At 44.4% G+C, this 16,221-nt stretch overlaps 1 protein-coding gene across 1 annotated transcript in view; it reads left to right on the top strand.

Annotated features, from left to right (window-relative positions):
• The window catches only part of LOC147101269 (transcription factor CP2-like protein 1), a 71,877-nt gene that overhangs the window by 29,140 nt on the left and 26,516 nt on the right, over positions 1-16,221 (top strand). The window contains exons 7-10 of the mRNA XM_085966562.1: positions 1,914-2,024; positions 2,129-2,229; positions 7,572-7,626; positions 8,315-8,408. Coding sequence (XP_085822688.1) covers positions 1,914-2,024; positions 2,129-2,229; positions 7,572-7,626; positions 8,315-8,408 — 361 coding nt within the window. The remainder of the gene's footprint in view (positions 1-1,913; positions 2,025-2,128; positions 2,230-7,571; positions 7,627-8,314; positions 8,409-16,221) is intronic.

Here is a 16,221-nt window from a genome sequence, read left to right as displayed (position 1 = left end):
GGCTTCAACTATTCACTGTATTTATTAACGACTTAGATGACGGGATAGAGAGCCACATATCCATGTTTGCCGATGACACAAAGCGAGGCAGCATTGTAAGCAGTGAAGATGGAAGCATAAAATTACAAAGACATATTAATAGATTAAGTGAATGGGAAAAACTATGGCAAATAGATTTCGATATAGGCAAGTGCGAGGTGATCCACTTTGGACCTAAAAAGGATAGAACAGGGTACTTTCTAAATGGTGAAAAGCTAGAATCAGTGGAGATCCAAAGAGACTTGGGGGTCCATGAACATAGGTCATTAAAATGTCATGGACAGGTACAGAAAATAATCAAAAAGGCTAATGGAATGCTGGCCTTTATATCTAAGGACTAGAATACAGGGGGGTAGAAGTCATGCTGCAGCTATACAAAGCCCTGGTTAGACCACACCTGGAGCACTGTGTTCAGTTCTGGGCACCACACCTTAGGAAGGATATATTGGCCTTGGAGGGAGTGCAGCATAGATTTACTAGAATGATATCAGAACACCAAGGGTTAAATTACAAGGAAAGGTTACATAAACTAGAGCTTTATTCCCTGGAATTTAGAAGATTAAGCGGTGATTTGATCGAAGTCTTCAAGATATTACGGGGAACTGATAGGGTAGCTGGAGAGAAACTATATCCGCTGGTTGGGGAATCTAGGACTAGGGGACATAGCCTAAAAATTAGAGCCAGGCCTTTCAGGAGTGAAGTTCGGAAACACTCCTACACACAAAGGGTGGTAGAAGTTTGGAACTCTCTTCCGCAAACGGCAGTTGATGCTAGATCAATTGTTAATTTTAAACCTGAGATTGGTAGGTTTCTGTTAACCAAAGGTAATAAGGGATATGGCATTCGGTCACAGATCAGCCATGATCTCATTAATGGTGTAACAGGCTCGAGGGTCTATATGGCCTACTCCAGTTCCTATTTCCCTATGTTCCTATGTCAACATGGCCATATAGACTTTGAAGGCTCCAGGTTCAATCCAGTAACCATAGTCACGGTGCTGGATAAAAAAATTAGTCAGGGTTCCTGCTCCTCATTGTTATACAGTGACCTTTGCCTGTGTATGACTATTGGGTGAGGACCATATCAGGTACGGCTGCGATGCCCCAATAGCCTGTCAACATTCCCTGCCTCACACACAAAGAATGAATACCAGGCTGAGGAACTGGAGGGCTGCTGATGCTCATGGAGCCTTAAGGAGAGGAAAATCAAGGCATCAAAGTTTTGCCAAGCACTTTCATTGACAATAAAGCAATCTCCAACCTCAACAACAACAACAACTTGTATTTATATAGTGCCTTTAATGTAGTAAAACGTCCCAAGGCGCTTCACAGGAGCGATTATCAAACAAAATTTGACACCGAGCCACATAGGGAGATATCAGGACAGGTGACCGAAAGCTTGGTCAAAGAAGGAGAGAGAGAGGTAGAGAGGCGGAGAGGTTTAGGGAGAGAACTCAAGAGCTTAGGGCTTTGGCAGCTGAAGGCACGGCCGACAATGGTGGAGCGATTAAAATTGGGAATGCTCAAGAGGCCAGAATTGGAGGACTGTAGATTGTAGGGCTGGAGGAGATTACACAGATAGGGAGTGTCTTCTAACTTGAACATTTGAGTAGGCGGGTGCTAGACAAGTAAATTACATTTTCATGGATGTTGAACAGAAGCACTAACTTCCTGATTTCCGAGTTAAAGAAAGACTTGCATTTATATAGCGCCTTTCACGGCCTTAGGATGTCACAAAGTGCTTTACAGCCAAATAAGTACTTTTTTTGAAGTGTGGTGACTGTTGTAATGTAGGAAACGCAGCAGCCAATTTGCACACAGCAAGCTCCCACAAACAGCGATGTGATAATGACCAGATCATCTGTTAAATTCCAGCCCAAAGGTGCTGACAGGAAACTGAAGACCGATAAAGAGAAGATAGAGAAACGCTCCCCACAGGAGAGATCCAAGTATCAGCCAGCCTACGAAACCACAGTCCTGACTGAGGTGAGCCACTAGCCCTCATCGGCCGTAGGCCCCTGGGGTTTTAGAGATGTATTCCCACTATATTCTTGATACATCGCTAATTATTCTTTCATTGTTTCAATCAGTGTTCTCCCTGGCCTGACACCTCATCCTGCGCAAACACTAGCCCAGCTGGAAGTCCAGGTTATAGCCCAGCATCTCCGATCCCATACAACGTCCCTGAGGGGTAAGTTGACTCTGACTCTGAACCTGTTATTTATGCAGAACCTCGACAATCTATAACTCAGCTTTGTGAAAGTAAAGGCGCACAGAAGCACAGGGTGAGAAAAAAGCCATTCAGCCCATCAAAACCCATTCCTTAGATTTGATAGAGGTGTTCAAAATCATGAATGGTAGTTAATAAGGAGAAACTGTTTCCAGTGGCATAAGGATTGGTAACAAGAGGACCCAGGTGTAAGGTGATTGGCAAAAGAAACAGAGGCGACATGAGGAAAAAGAAATTTGCGCAGCGAGTTGTTGTGATCTGGAATGCACTGCCTGAAAGGGTGGTGGAAGCAGATTCAATAACATTCATAGAAACAGGCCATTCGGCCCTACCAGTCCAGGCCGGCGTTTATGCTCCACACGAGCCTCCTCCTGTCTTTCCTCATCTAAATCTATCAGCATAACCCTCTATTCCCTTCTCCCTCATAAGCTTGACTAGTCTCTTAAATGCATCTATACTATTCACTTCAACCACTCCCTGTGGTAGCAAGTTCCACATTCTCACCATTTTTTGAGTAAAGAAGTTTCTTCTGAATTCCCTATTGGATTTCTTGGTGACTATCTTATATTGATGGCCTCTAGTTATGCTCTTCCCCACAAGTGGAAACATTCTCTCTGTATCCACTGTATCAAAACCTTTCATAATTTTAAAGACCTCGATTAGGTCACCCCTTTTTTCAAGAGAACAGAGACCCAGCCTGTTCATCCTTTCCTGATATGTATACCCTCGCATTTCTGGTATCATCCTTGTAAATCTTCTCTGCACCCTCTCCAGTGCCTCTATATCCTTTTTATAATATGGCGACTAGAACTGTACGCAGTACTCTGAGTGTGGTCTAACCAAGGTTCGATACAAGTTTAGCATAACTTCCCTACTTTTCAATTCTGTACCTCTAGAAATAAACCCTAGTGCTCGGTTTGCCTTTTTTATGGCCTTGCTAACCTGTGTTGCAACTTTTAGTGATTTGTGTATTTGTACTCCGAGATCCCTTTGTTCCTCTACCCCACCCAGACTCGCACCCTCCAAGTAATAAGTGACCTCCCTATTCTTCCTACCAAAATGTAATACCTCACATTTATCTGTGTTGAACTTCATTTGCCAATTATATGCCCATTCTGCAAGTTTATTAATGTCCTCCTGTAATTTGTTGCAGTCCTCCTCAGTATTGACTATCCCCCCCCCCCCAATTTGGTGTCATCTGCAAATTTAGAAATTGTGTTTTTGATTCCAAAGTCTAAATAGTTAATATAAATTGCGAACAACAGTGGTCCCAGCACTGATCCTTGTGAAGCACCACTACCCACCTTCTGCCACGGTGAATAGCTACCCTTTATCACTACTTCCTGCTTTCTGTCTTGAAACCAGCCAGCAATCCATTCTGCTACTTGTCCCCTGACTCCGCAGTTTAGCAGTCTATTATGGGGTACCTTATCGGAGGCCTTTTGAAAATCTAGATAAATGACATCTTCTACATTACCATTGTCTACTCTCTCTGTTACCTCTTCAAAAAATTCAATTAGTTTGGTCAAGCAAGACTTTTCCTTTTGAAATCCATGCTGACTATTCGTTAATATATTTTTGGTTTCGAGATGTTCTTCTATTTTCTCCTTTAGTAGGGATTCCATTATTTTTCCTACCACCGATGTTAAGCTGACTAGTCTATAGTTCCCTTCTTAAATATAGGTATTACATTAGCTGTATGCCAGTCCTCTGGCACTACACCTTTTTCTAACGAATTATTAAATATGTGTAGTAATGCATCTGTTATCTCTTCCCTAGATTCTTTTAAAATGCGTGGATGCAATCCATCCGGACCAGGGGTTATATCCTCTTTGAGTTTGATTAATTTATTTAATATATCCCCTCTTTTTATTTTAAATGCACTTATCTCATTACTCATTTCATCATCCAATGTCATGTCCACCTGTTCTATCTCCCTGGTAAATATTGAAGCAAAATAATTATTTAATATTTCTGCCATCTCTCTATCATTACCTGTGGTGCTATCCTGTCTATCCCTTAATGGCCCTATTCCCATCCCAGCCTTCCTTTTTTATTGATGTGCCTGTAAAATATTTTACTATTTTGTTTGATGTTCCCTGATAATTTAATTTCATAGTTCCTCTTTGCCTTCCTAATTGTTTTTTTGACTTCTCTCCTAATCTCTTCATATTCTTCCTTATCATGCACTCCCCTGCTGACTATGTAGTTAATGTATGCCTCTTTCCATGCCCTCAATTGTTCCCTTAGGGCTTTATTCATCCATGGAGTCTCATTATGTTTAGTTTGTTCTTTCCTTTTAGTGGAATATATTGTTCCTGCACGCTGTTGAACACCATTTTAAATGTTCCCCATTGTTGTTCTACATCATTGTTTGCCAATATTGTTGCCCATTTTATTTTCCCAAGTTCTATTCTCAGCCCCTCAAAGTCAGCTTTTCTCCAATCTATTACCTTGCTTTTTGTCATACTTATGTCCTTCTCAATTATCATCTTAAAGCATATTATATTATGGTCACTATTGCCTAGATGTTCCCCTACTTTTACTTCTCTTATCTGCTCTGGTTCATTCACCATTACTAGATCCAATAGCGAATTCTCCCTTGTTGGGCTTTTACATATTGGGTTAGAAAGGAGTCCTGTAGACATTGTAGGAACTCCCTTCCTTTATCCCCTTTACCTACCTCTTCTGTCCAATTAATATTGGGGTAGTTGAAATCCCCCATGATTATTATTCTATGTTTTTTACTCATTGCCCTAATTTGTCTGCATATTTCTTCCTCCACCTCCCTTCCACTATTAGGTGGTCTGTAGGCGACAGCTATTAGTGTGATTGATTCTTTATTATCTTTTATCTCTATCCATTTGGATTCTATTTTTGTCTTGTTGATAGCTGCGTCACTTTTTTCTACTGCCATTATGTTATCCCTAATAAGTACAGCTACTCCACCTCCCCTTTTTCCCTCCCTGTCTTTTCTAAATATGTTATACCCTGCAATCTTTAATTCCCAGTCTTGATTTTTCTGTAGCCATGTCTCAGTAATCCCTATTATGTCGGGTTCCTCGCAACACATGATTGCCTCCAGCTCCCCTGTTTTATTCAGGTGGTGCCCATTCCATTGGTACAGCTCCTTCCTGTCCCAGAACTGGTGCCAGAGTCCCATGAAAAGGAACCCCTCTTTCCCACACCAGCCCTTTAGCCACATGTTAATTCTCCTGATCTGTCTGTTTCTATGCCAATTTGCACGTGGCTCAGGCAATAATCCAGAGATTATTACCCTCGAAGTCCTGCTTTTTAATTTAGAGCCTAACTCCAGATACTCTTTAGCAGGACCTCCTCCCTGTTCCTACCTATGTCGTTTGTTCCACCATGGACCACGACAACTGGATTTACCCCCTCCCTTTCCAAGTTCCTCTCCAGCTGCCATGAGATATCCTTTGGTAGAGCTATCCAAATAGTCCCACTCTCCTGCTCTTTCCCCATAGTCCTGTAATTTTTTTCCCTTCAGTATTTATCCAGTTCCCTTTGGGACCTAATCGGAGGCGGTATCAGCAGTGGCGGTACTTAAAACAGCGGGTAGGCAACACACCCTTCAGGATTCTCGTTCTTGGCTGCAGATGACGCTATCTATCCCCCTAATTATAGAGACCCCTATCACTACCACATTTCTATTCTACTCTTCCCCCACCCCCCCACACCTTGGACAGCCTTCTGAGCCATGGTGCCTTGGTCTGCATTGTGGCTGTTCTCCCTACATCGTACCTATTGGACAGGACCAGTGTCTGCGGGACCTCCTTCTCAACCTCTCCAAAATCCCCGCTACCCAGCACCCTAACAGTCACACCCTCCCCTTCCTGAACCTGTGCTTTCCTCTGGGGTGTGACTGCATTCTGGATAAAACTGTCCAGAAATTCCTCCCCCTCCCTTATGTGTCGGAGTGTCTCCAACTCGCACTCCAGCTCAATGACTCTGAGCCAGAGAGATTCGAGATGGAGAAATCTCCTGCAGACGCGTTCGCTCGGGACAGTCTCGCCGACTACAAACTCCCACATACTGCAGTCCAGACAGACAACCTGCCCTGCCATATCTTAGTCTAGCCTTATTTTATTTATTTAATTAGTTAAAGTCTTTATTCAACAATTATTTAAAGTTATATTAATTAGTTTAGCTAGTTAAGCTATAAATTTAATACAGTACTTTGTAGTTTCCTGCACCTAGTTTAAACCATTGTCCTAGTTTAGAGAGAAAAGAGTGGGAAAAAAACCTTAATGCTCACCAACCAATCACCTACCTGCTGTCCTGTAATGTCACTCCTTGTTTGTTTGGAAATTGTCGAAGGTTCCGCCGCCTCTGATACCGCCTCCAATTAGGTCCCAAAGGGAATTGGATAAATACTTGAAGGGAAAAAAATCCCAGGACTATGGGGAAAGAGCAGGAGAGTGGGACTAATTGGATAGCTCTACCAAAGAGCCGGCACAGGCATGATGGGCCGAATGGCTTCCTTCTGGCTGTATCATTCTATGGTTGAAAGAGCAACTCACTCCATCATTGACTCCACCAACAACCACTGAATCTCCTGAGGAAAGCTTCTGCAAGGTTTATCCTCTGCCCCCAATAGTAAATCAAGCAAAGCTCCCATCAATCTAAGCCTAGATGAAGGAAGAGTAAACCTAATGAATTGCGAGGGCTGAGGAAGGGTTTGGCACCTAACATGCCCTTGTTTTGACGTGACTTCCACATAACAGATTAAACTGGTCAATCAAGCTTTTTGTCTTCGTGGGCCATTCAGGTTCGAGCCACAGAGCCTCAGAGGTCACCTATAAAGTGCACATTCGTGCTCCCATTAATTTGCATATTTCCTAAGTGGCTGATACCAAGAGATCTCGATGTTCTGGCTTAGCATTTACCCACCGATGAGGCAACAGCGCTAAGAACAGCCCTTTCCAAACACACAAAATTCAAATAGGACGAACTAGCAAATGAGGAATGTAAAGCGCAAATAAAACTGAATTGCCTGGGGTTTGTGGACCGGATTGCCAGAGTTTGAGGGCTGCTTGTGGCTCATTGGCTGCAGTATTTGATTACCCTGCTCTAACAGATAGGATGAGCATGGTGATACTCTCACAGCTTTCTTTTCATATGTTTGTGATAATGCAACAGGGCATATTTATACGCGGAAATGACTAGAACAATGACTATGGGATAATATTTTGCTGTGTGTTTGATTTTTCACATGGAGTAAGATGTAGCCCTACACCGAAAGGGGTATAAGTGGTGTCTGATAGATGTTTTTCTTACTGCAGCAGCTGTTCATCTCCCACTCATCAGGTGGACGGTTCAGTACAGAGCACTGTGGAGGTCAGTATTCTCTTTCCTACATTCCTTCAGACACCCGAGGTGCAGTATCTAATACAAGTTAGTGTATGACTGAAAGCTGGATCAAGCAGGAGAGGCCTAATGTCTGGGCCAAGTATGCATTGTCTGAATGGGAAGAAAATCTCAGGGACTCAACCATGTGTGGCACAGGGAAAGAATCCGAGGGGGAGAATTGTGTTTTTTTTAAATGTGTTCTTGTGATGTTGGTGACATTGACAAGGCCGAATTTATTGCCCGTGCCTAGTTGGGTTATGAAGATGTTGGTGGGTTTTCTCTTTGAAGAGATGGTAGCAACTCTGTGCCAACCCACAGATTACCAAGATTTATTAAATTCAGTTGTACAACTTGCCATGGTGGGATGTGAGTTCACGACCATGGTTATATGGTAACCACTATACTACTATGTATAGGAAGAGAGTCCAGGGACTGAACCATGGTGGAACAGGAAAGGAATGCTCGGGCCTGAACTTTGTGCAGTTCAGCGGGACTTCTCTAGGGAGTAAACCCCTGTAATGGTACAAGAGTATCTCTGGGTGATTTTAATTTCAGCAACATTAACAAAGTTGAGAGTGTGATCGAAATTCCCATTAATCTGAATGGGCTATGGTAATTAAAGTATTAAAAAATCTCGGTTGCAAGTTAGTCCAAGAGATTTCTCTCTCTTTTGCAGCATCTGTCACCAACGTTAACAATTCAGGAAACACAACAGTGGCTTCACCTACACAGATTCACCACCTTCTGTAAACTGTTTGCAAATTTCTCAGGTAAGAATCCAGAGTCCTGGTCATTGAAGGAGATGGATAGGACGACAGAGAGAGAGGTGGATAGTGTAAGGATAGGATCGAGACACAACAAGAAAATGAAGAAAGCTTCAAATAGTGCAAATTCTTTGGGAGAGCTTTGTTGCTCCAATGGTGGTTACAACCCATCCATTAAATGAAGAAACACTTTCAATAATGTTATTATCTAGAATAATCACCTCCTGGGTGTCATTCCAGTGCAGTGGTTCAATCAAAGAGTTCAAATTCTCTGGGAGAGCTTTGTTGCACCAATTAACCCATCCATTAAATGAAGAAACACTTTCAATAGCTTCATTATATAGAATAATCACCTCCTGGGAATCATTCCAGTGCAGTGGTTCAATCAAAGAATTCCAATGATTTCCAAGCCGTGAACATTATGTAACAGGCAACAGAACCCAGTGTCAGGATCAGTTTCAACTCTTATTTCTTACGATTTATACTGTTTCAAACTTGCATGAGATTCCTTTAGCGGTCAGTTTTTGTCTTGTCGGGTGTCTACTGACAATCTACTCGACTCCTCTGACTTGCGATGGCTTTTCCTCAAGAAATTGTGATATCAGTATCATGGGTTAATTGGGAAATAGTTAGTTGTTACCAAGAAATGCTGTGCCATATGTATAGCTGTATCACAGGCATATCTATTCATGTACAATGTCTTGTATTGTGAATGTATACTTACATTAGGTTTTTGACCAGACAGTCTGGTTTCTCGAGAGGCCGTCCAGAAATTTCTAAAATTGTGAGCCTCACTCCTTCCATCTTCCTAAAATGTTTCAAACGAGTCCACACTTAGCATCGCCTTACCATCACTCTTCTCCTCCACTCCTTCACTCTGTTCAACCATGGTGGTGTTCTGCATTGTGGGCCATGAACCTTCACTTAAGTTTTTCAATGGGGGGGTAAAAAACAATCAAGGTCTCATTTTTAAAACTAGAAATCCAATTTATCACTTCATTCTGCGGTTCCTGACTGGGATATAGATCGCATCATATAGAAGGTATGTATCTTTATAGACAACACTTGGTCCATGATTCCCCTGGCTGGGGAGTCTAGAACCAGGGGTCACAGGCGCAGAATAAGGGGTCGGCCATTTAGGACTGAGATGAGGAGAAACTTCTTCACTCAGAGGGTGGTGAATCTTTGGAATTCTCTACCCCAGAGGGCTGTGGAGGCTCAGTCGTTGAGTATATTCAAGGCAGAGAGTGATAGATTTTTGGATATTAAGGGAATCAAGGGATATGGGGATAGTGCAGGAAAGTGGAGATGAGGTAGAAGATCAGCCATGATCTTATTGAGTGGCGGAGCAGGCTCGAAGGGGCCAATGGCCTACTCCTCTTCCTAATTCTTATGTTCCCATGTTCTTGTGATCTCCTGGACTGGTTTCGATCACCTGAGGGGGTCAGAGAGGAATTTCCCACTGTATTTTTCCCCTTTTTGCCCCCTCTACTTTTTTGCCTCTTGAAGGAGATTACATGGCTATGGGGTGGGGGTGAGGTGGGGGGAGGGGGGATTGGAGGGAGGGACGAAGTGTTTAGTCATGATGGTCCGGCCATCAAAATGTGGGACAGACTTGATGGACCAGCTGGTCTTTTCCTGCCCATCAATTTTGTGTGTTCGCATATCTGAGATGGTCATTCAGGATGCTAAAATTTTCATGATCTGTTAATGAAGCATCTGAACCCCAGTATGCTCCCATCCCTTACCCTGCCCTTATTCTGCATCCATCTAGTTTTGAATTTTTGAACAGGTAATATAAAAAGTTAGCTTACTTAGCTGAGGTATGTCAATAAAACAGCAGGGCTTGAGTCTTGCTAGCGTCTCAGTGAGTTGCTCTTGATTTTATTATCGCTTGCAGCTAAGGTTTAATTGACAGGAGGGCAAATTGATAAGTTAGGCTTTGATCTTTGTCATCTGCTCCCAGTGAAGGCCGTGGGGTTTATATGAAGCCTACGGCAGACAGCTGAAAGCAGCAAAGGCAAAGCATGTCAGAATGTCGCACTGTCAGTGGAGCACCTCACTACAAATAAAACAAATCCAGCCAGAAAATTCCAACCCGCCTGCAATGCAGTATTAGCATTAGTCTGACAAAGAATGAGAGAGAAGGAGATAATGAGAAGCCTAGAAGGTGAAAAATAGCAAGAGAAAATGCAAAGGGCGAAACAGGAAAATCAGGAATGAGAGGGAGAGAACAAGGAGGAAAAAATGAGGTAGAAGGAAGAACAAGCGTGGAAAGTTGGCGAAGCTCTGATCAAAGAGCATGGATCAAATAGATGGAGACAAAAAGGCTATGATGGCGAGAGGTTGGAGGCTAGAGGTCAAAGGGGTTTGTCTATCAGATGGGTTAATGGAAATGATAACACAAGAAAAGTGTAAGACATCAGTCAGTTAAAGAAACTCAAGTAGAGTGACAGATGTTATTGGCTATGCCAGTGTCACGGGCGAGTTTACTGGTCCAGGGCATCTGACTAGTTTATTTGTCAGCAGAGTTTCTTCCTGCCCTGGAGTTAGAAAAGGCTCCCCAGTCCCCAGATATTCACGTTTTGGAGAGACTTGGGCTTTATAAAGAGTTAAGCGTTGTTAAGATGAAAATAACTGTTTGGCATGATAGAGGAATCAAAGCTTCTTAGAGGCAGCCTTAGAGGTGGAGAAGGTGTGGGAGTTTTATTTTGAGTTCTGGGAAGATAGTGATAGGTGAAGGAGCACCAAGTGTGGAACCATCGAAGGTAGGAGATGGGAACTCTGGTTAGTCTTGCAATACCTGAGAAAATCTGAAAAGCTGAAAGCTAAAGGGCACAGAGGAGATCAAGATTCAGTGACTGGAATACAAGAGTACCGGAGTTTGTGCACTGAGGGCGCGAGATCTAAGGAAGTTGATGAGTGTAAAGTAGAATGATCAGCAAGAGTGGAGAGGCTTGGACAATGAGTGGAGGAAATTACTGATGTGAAGGGGCAGCAGTGTGGGAGAGGACAGAGTCTTGAAGGACCCCTGATTAATGGAAATGGTAACACAAGACAGCTGAAAGACACCAATCGTCATAAAGAAACTTGTTCAAATAAACTAGACAAAAGAAAGAATTGCATTTCTCCTTCTCAGGCAGTCCCTCAGAACCGAGGATGACTTGCTTCCACATTAAAAATGAGTTTGCAGGTGACTGATGAATCCAATGCGGGACCTACAGTCTCTGTCACAGGTGGGGCAGACAGTGGTTGAAGGGGCGGGAGGGTGGGGTTCTTGGGTTGACGTGCACTCCTTCCGCTGTTTGCGTTTGGCTTCCGCTTGCTCCCGGCGAAGAGACTCGAGGTGTTCAGCGCCTTCCCAGATGCTTCTCCTCCACTTTGTGCGGTCTTGGGCCAGGGATTCCCAGGTGTCAGTGGGGATGTTGCACTTTTTCAAGGAGGCTTTGAGGGTGTCCTTGAAACGTTTCTTCTGCCCACCTAGGGCTCTCTTGCCGTGTCGGAGCTCCGAGTAGAGCGCTTGTTTTGGGAATTTCGTATCGGGCATGCGGACGATGTGACCCATCCATCAGAGCTGATTGAGCGTGGTCAAAGCTTCGATGCTGGAGATGTTGGCCTGAGCGAGAACACTGACGTTGGTGCACCTATCCTGCCAATGGAATTGCAGGATCTTGTGGAGGCAGTGTTGGTGGTACCTCTCCAGTGCTTTGAGGTCCCAGCTGTACATGGTCCATGTCTCTGAGGCATACAGCAGGGCGGGTATCACTGCTGCTCTGTAGACCATGAGCTTAGTGCCGGGTTTGAGGTCCTGGTCTTCAAACACTCTCTTCCTTAGGCGGCCGAAGACTGCACTGGCACACTGAAGGCGGTGTTGGACTTCGTCATCGACGTCTGCCCTTGTTGACAGTAGGCTCCTGAGGTATGGAAAGTGGTCCACGTTGTCCAAGGCCTTGTCATGGATTTTGACAATCGGGGGGCAGTACTGTGTGGCGGGGGCAGGTTGGTAGAGGATCTTTGTATTATGGATGTTTAGTGTAAGGCCCATGCTCTCGTACGCTTCGGTGAAGGTGCTGACGATAGTTTGGAGTTCGACCTCCATTTCTATAGCGCCTTTCACAACCTCAGGACATCCCAAAGCGCTTTACAGCCAATGAAGTACTTTTGAAGTGTAGTCAGTGTTGTAATGTATGAACAGAATGTTATTGACTGTTCCAGTGCCACAGGCAAGTTCGCTTGTTAAGATAAGGTCGAGTTTGGAGTGGGGAGGGTCGCTGACCAGTTTATTTGTCAACAGACCCTCTACTGTGTTTGAAATGCCATCAAAGGTTGATTGGGCATGCTCATGTTGTGACTAGGCCAGTCTTTATATTATGAGCTTTCAACTACCTGAAAAACTGGTCTATCAAGCTGGTTTTAAAGGAAAAGACGTCTTAGAATTTTGAAAGTTGTTCACACCTGCAAAATACCTGGATAATATTTTGACCAGAACTGGTCTGCAGCTGAAGGCAACGAAGGCAGGGCATGTCCGAGTGTCAATGGAGCACCTCACTGCAAATAAAACAAATCACAGTCAGCAAATTCCAGCTGTCCTGCAGTGCATTGTTAATAATAGTCTGACAGAAAGAATGAGAGAAAAGGAGATAATGAGAACAAGAAGGTGAAAACTAGCGACAGAAAATGCAAGTAAGGATGAAATAGAGGTTGGGCTGCCAACCCACCAGGATTGCCCTGGAGTGTCCAGGAATTGAAGGTTAATCTCCAGGACACTGCTGCCAGCAACCACGGAGAAAAATGTGGGGGGGGCGGGGGTTTCATTTTGTTTGAACAATTTTGTTTATTAGTCATAAGAACATTGGAGATTGGGGGAGGGGGGGGAAAGGTTTGTTTGACTGTGCGGGGTGGTTGGAGGCAAGAGATCCTGTGATGAAGCCTCCGGGAATACGTCGGATGAGAGTTGGCGACCTTAAACAGAGAACGCAAGGGAAATCGGAAATGAGAGGACGTGAACAAGGAGGAAGGAATAAAATAGAAAAAGAACAAGAGAGGCAAAGGCCAGTGAAGCGCTGACCCGGGAGCATGAATAATGGAGGGATAAAAAAACATGACTGTGATGGAGAGAGATGGGAGAACAGAGGTGAAAGGACACAGTATTCAAGATGCAGTTTGATCAGACATCAGCATGACTTTCTCCGACTCATACTCCACTGCTTTGGTTATATATAGGGTAAAGTTGCTAGGCAGGTTTCCTTTCCTCTCTCAATGTCTACAGTAACGATGGTTGAATAGTGCTAAGAAAAGGCTACCTGGCTAATATCTCCCACCAATTTCAACAGAACAGCTAATATAGAATGTGCAGGAAGGGAAAAAGATTCAAATATATTTTTTTTAAACACAGGAATGCACTCGTAGAGTTAATTTGCTGGAAACAGTTCTTCACATTCTCGAGATTACACAAGTTAAATAGGAATTTTGTTCAAGAGATTGTGTAAAAAACCATGGATTGAGCAAGGTTTGATTTACGTGCTTATTTTATAGTGTTGTTTGAAGGAGGCTGTTGCTGTCTCCGAATTCCCTTCGCATTTACTGTAGAAATATAAGGCAATGGCCAAGAAACTGCAAATGCTGGAAACACAGAGCAGGTCTTGTCAGTGTCTGTAAAGAGCGGTTAATGCAGGTTAGCGTTACAGATCTGGACCGCTTGTCATAATCTGTAATATTATATTGTAACATAATTCAATAGCCAAATAGCTCTTAGTGCTTGAGGGTACACAGTGACAAGCTCTCCAGAAAGATTAAAAAATGCCATTATCTTCTGAAAAGGCACTTCTTCCCCGAGCCAAGGCTAGGGTTGCCAACCCTGATTGGACGTATTCCTGGAGGTTATAGCTCATGACCTCCCACCTCCAACTGCCCCAACCAATCAAACAGCATTTTTCCCCCCTCTCCTATATTTTTAATAAATGAAAGTATTCAAAGAAAATAAATATTTTTTTAATGCCCCAATGATTTTTCTCCTGGATTACTAATAGCAGTGTCCAGTAGATTAATCTTTAATTCCTGGAGTCTCCAGGACAGTCCAGAATGGTTGACAACCCTTCCCAAGCCTCAGGCCCAGCCCAGTCTCAGCCTCAGCCTCAGCTTCAGCTTCAGGCCCAGACCCAGCCGCAGCCTCAGGCCCAGCCCCAGACCCAGCCACAGACCCAGCCCCAGCCTCAGGCCCAGCTCCAGGCCCAGACCCCAGGCCTAGCCCCAGACCCAGACCTGGCCTCAGCCCCAGCCTCAGCCTTAGCTCCAGGCCCAGACGCCAGGCCCCAGGCTCAGCTGCAGCCTCAGCCCAGCCCCAGCCCCAGGCCCAGCTGCAGCCTCAGACCCAGACCCAGCCTCAGTCTCAGCTCCAGGCCCAGACCCCAGACCTCAGGCCCCAGTCTCAGCTCCAGGCCCAGCCCCCAGACCCCAGGCCCCAGGCCCAGCCTCAGCCTCAGTCTCAGCTCCAGGCCCAGCCCCAGACCCAGCCTCAGCCTCAGCCTCAGCTCCAGGCCCAGACCCCAGGCCCATGAAAATTATTTTTGTCACAAGTTTGGCTTCACACAATGAATGACCAACACATGGAGTGGGTTTCTGGATGGAACACAGACAAAAACCTTGGAATCATTTAAGAAACGGTTGGATGCTGTGGATAGGCACATTATAGATCTGTTTTGGATGAATGAACTAATAAGGTCCCAGGCCCAATCCATGCTAAGTTGACGTATCTTAGTTTAGAATGTGTTTAAAATGATAAAAGGATTCACTAGAGTAAATACAGAGAAACTGGTGAGGGAATCCAGAACAATCACAGAATCAGAGACGTTTATGGCACAGACGGAGGCCATTCGGCCCATCATGTCTGCGCCGGTAACAAGGAGGCACAATCTCAAAATCAGAGCTCGGCCATTCAGGAGTGAAAGTGGGAAGCACTTTTTCCCACAAATGGTAGTGAAAATGTGGAACTCTTTCTGCCAAAAGGCTGTGGATGCTGGGACAATTGAAATTTTCGGCACTGAGATCAATAGATTTTCATTAGGTAAGATTACCAAGGGATGTGGAGCAAAGGCGGGTAAATGGATTTGAGATGCAGATCAGCCATGATCTAATTAAATGGCGGAACAGACTCGACGGGCTGAATTGCCAACTCGTGTTCCTCTGTCCCTCAGCCATGGCAGTGATGGGCCTATATAGATTATCTGGTCATTATCACATTGCTGTTTGTGGGATCTTGCTGTACACAAATTGGCCGATGCGTTTTCCCACATTACAACAGTGACTGTATTTCAAAAGGTACTTCATTGGCTGTAAAGCGCTTTGGGGCATTCTGAGGTTGTGAAAGGCGCTATAGAAATGCAAGTCTTTCTTTTAATTGGCCATAGTGCCATTGAACTAAAAGGGGAAAGAAACAGAGGCCCACTCCTGATCATTGTCCAGTGGCCTGTGTTGGAAAGTGAGTGGGCATCAAGACTGGACAAGATTGGGCATGATTGTGATGCCTCACATAATTGAATAGCATGGGCCAGCTGTTATCTTAGCTCACGCATGAAGACAAATGGTTACCTGGGGAGTTAACAGGAGGACAGCTGGGGCCCATGGAGTCATACCCCAGTGTGACTCAGTGCCTTCAGGAGGGGAGGTGTCAAGGCTAACACGAGAGGACAGGTCACTTGGGGGAGGGTCGGGGGGGAGGGGGGTGTCTGAGCACCCCGCTGCCGCCTGTGGAAATGTATGGCAGCAAAAGTCAGTGTCTTCAAGAAGAACTGAAGGGGAAGAAAAGAGGAAAACATTGGTT

The sequence above is a fragment of the Somniosus microcephalus genome, chromosome 24, assembly GCF_052327205.1.
Source record: "Somniosus microcephalus isolate GS21.2 chromosome 24, FLI_Smic_1.0, whole genome shotgun sequence".
NCBI lineage: Eukaryota > Metazoa > Chordata > Chondrichthyes > Squaliformes > Somniosidae > Somniosus > Somniosus microcephalus.
The sequence above is the reverse complement of the archived record's forward strand: the minus strand, read 5'-3'. Positions and strand labels throughout refer to the sequence as shown.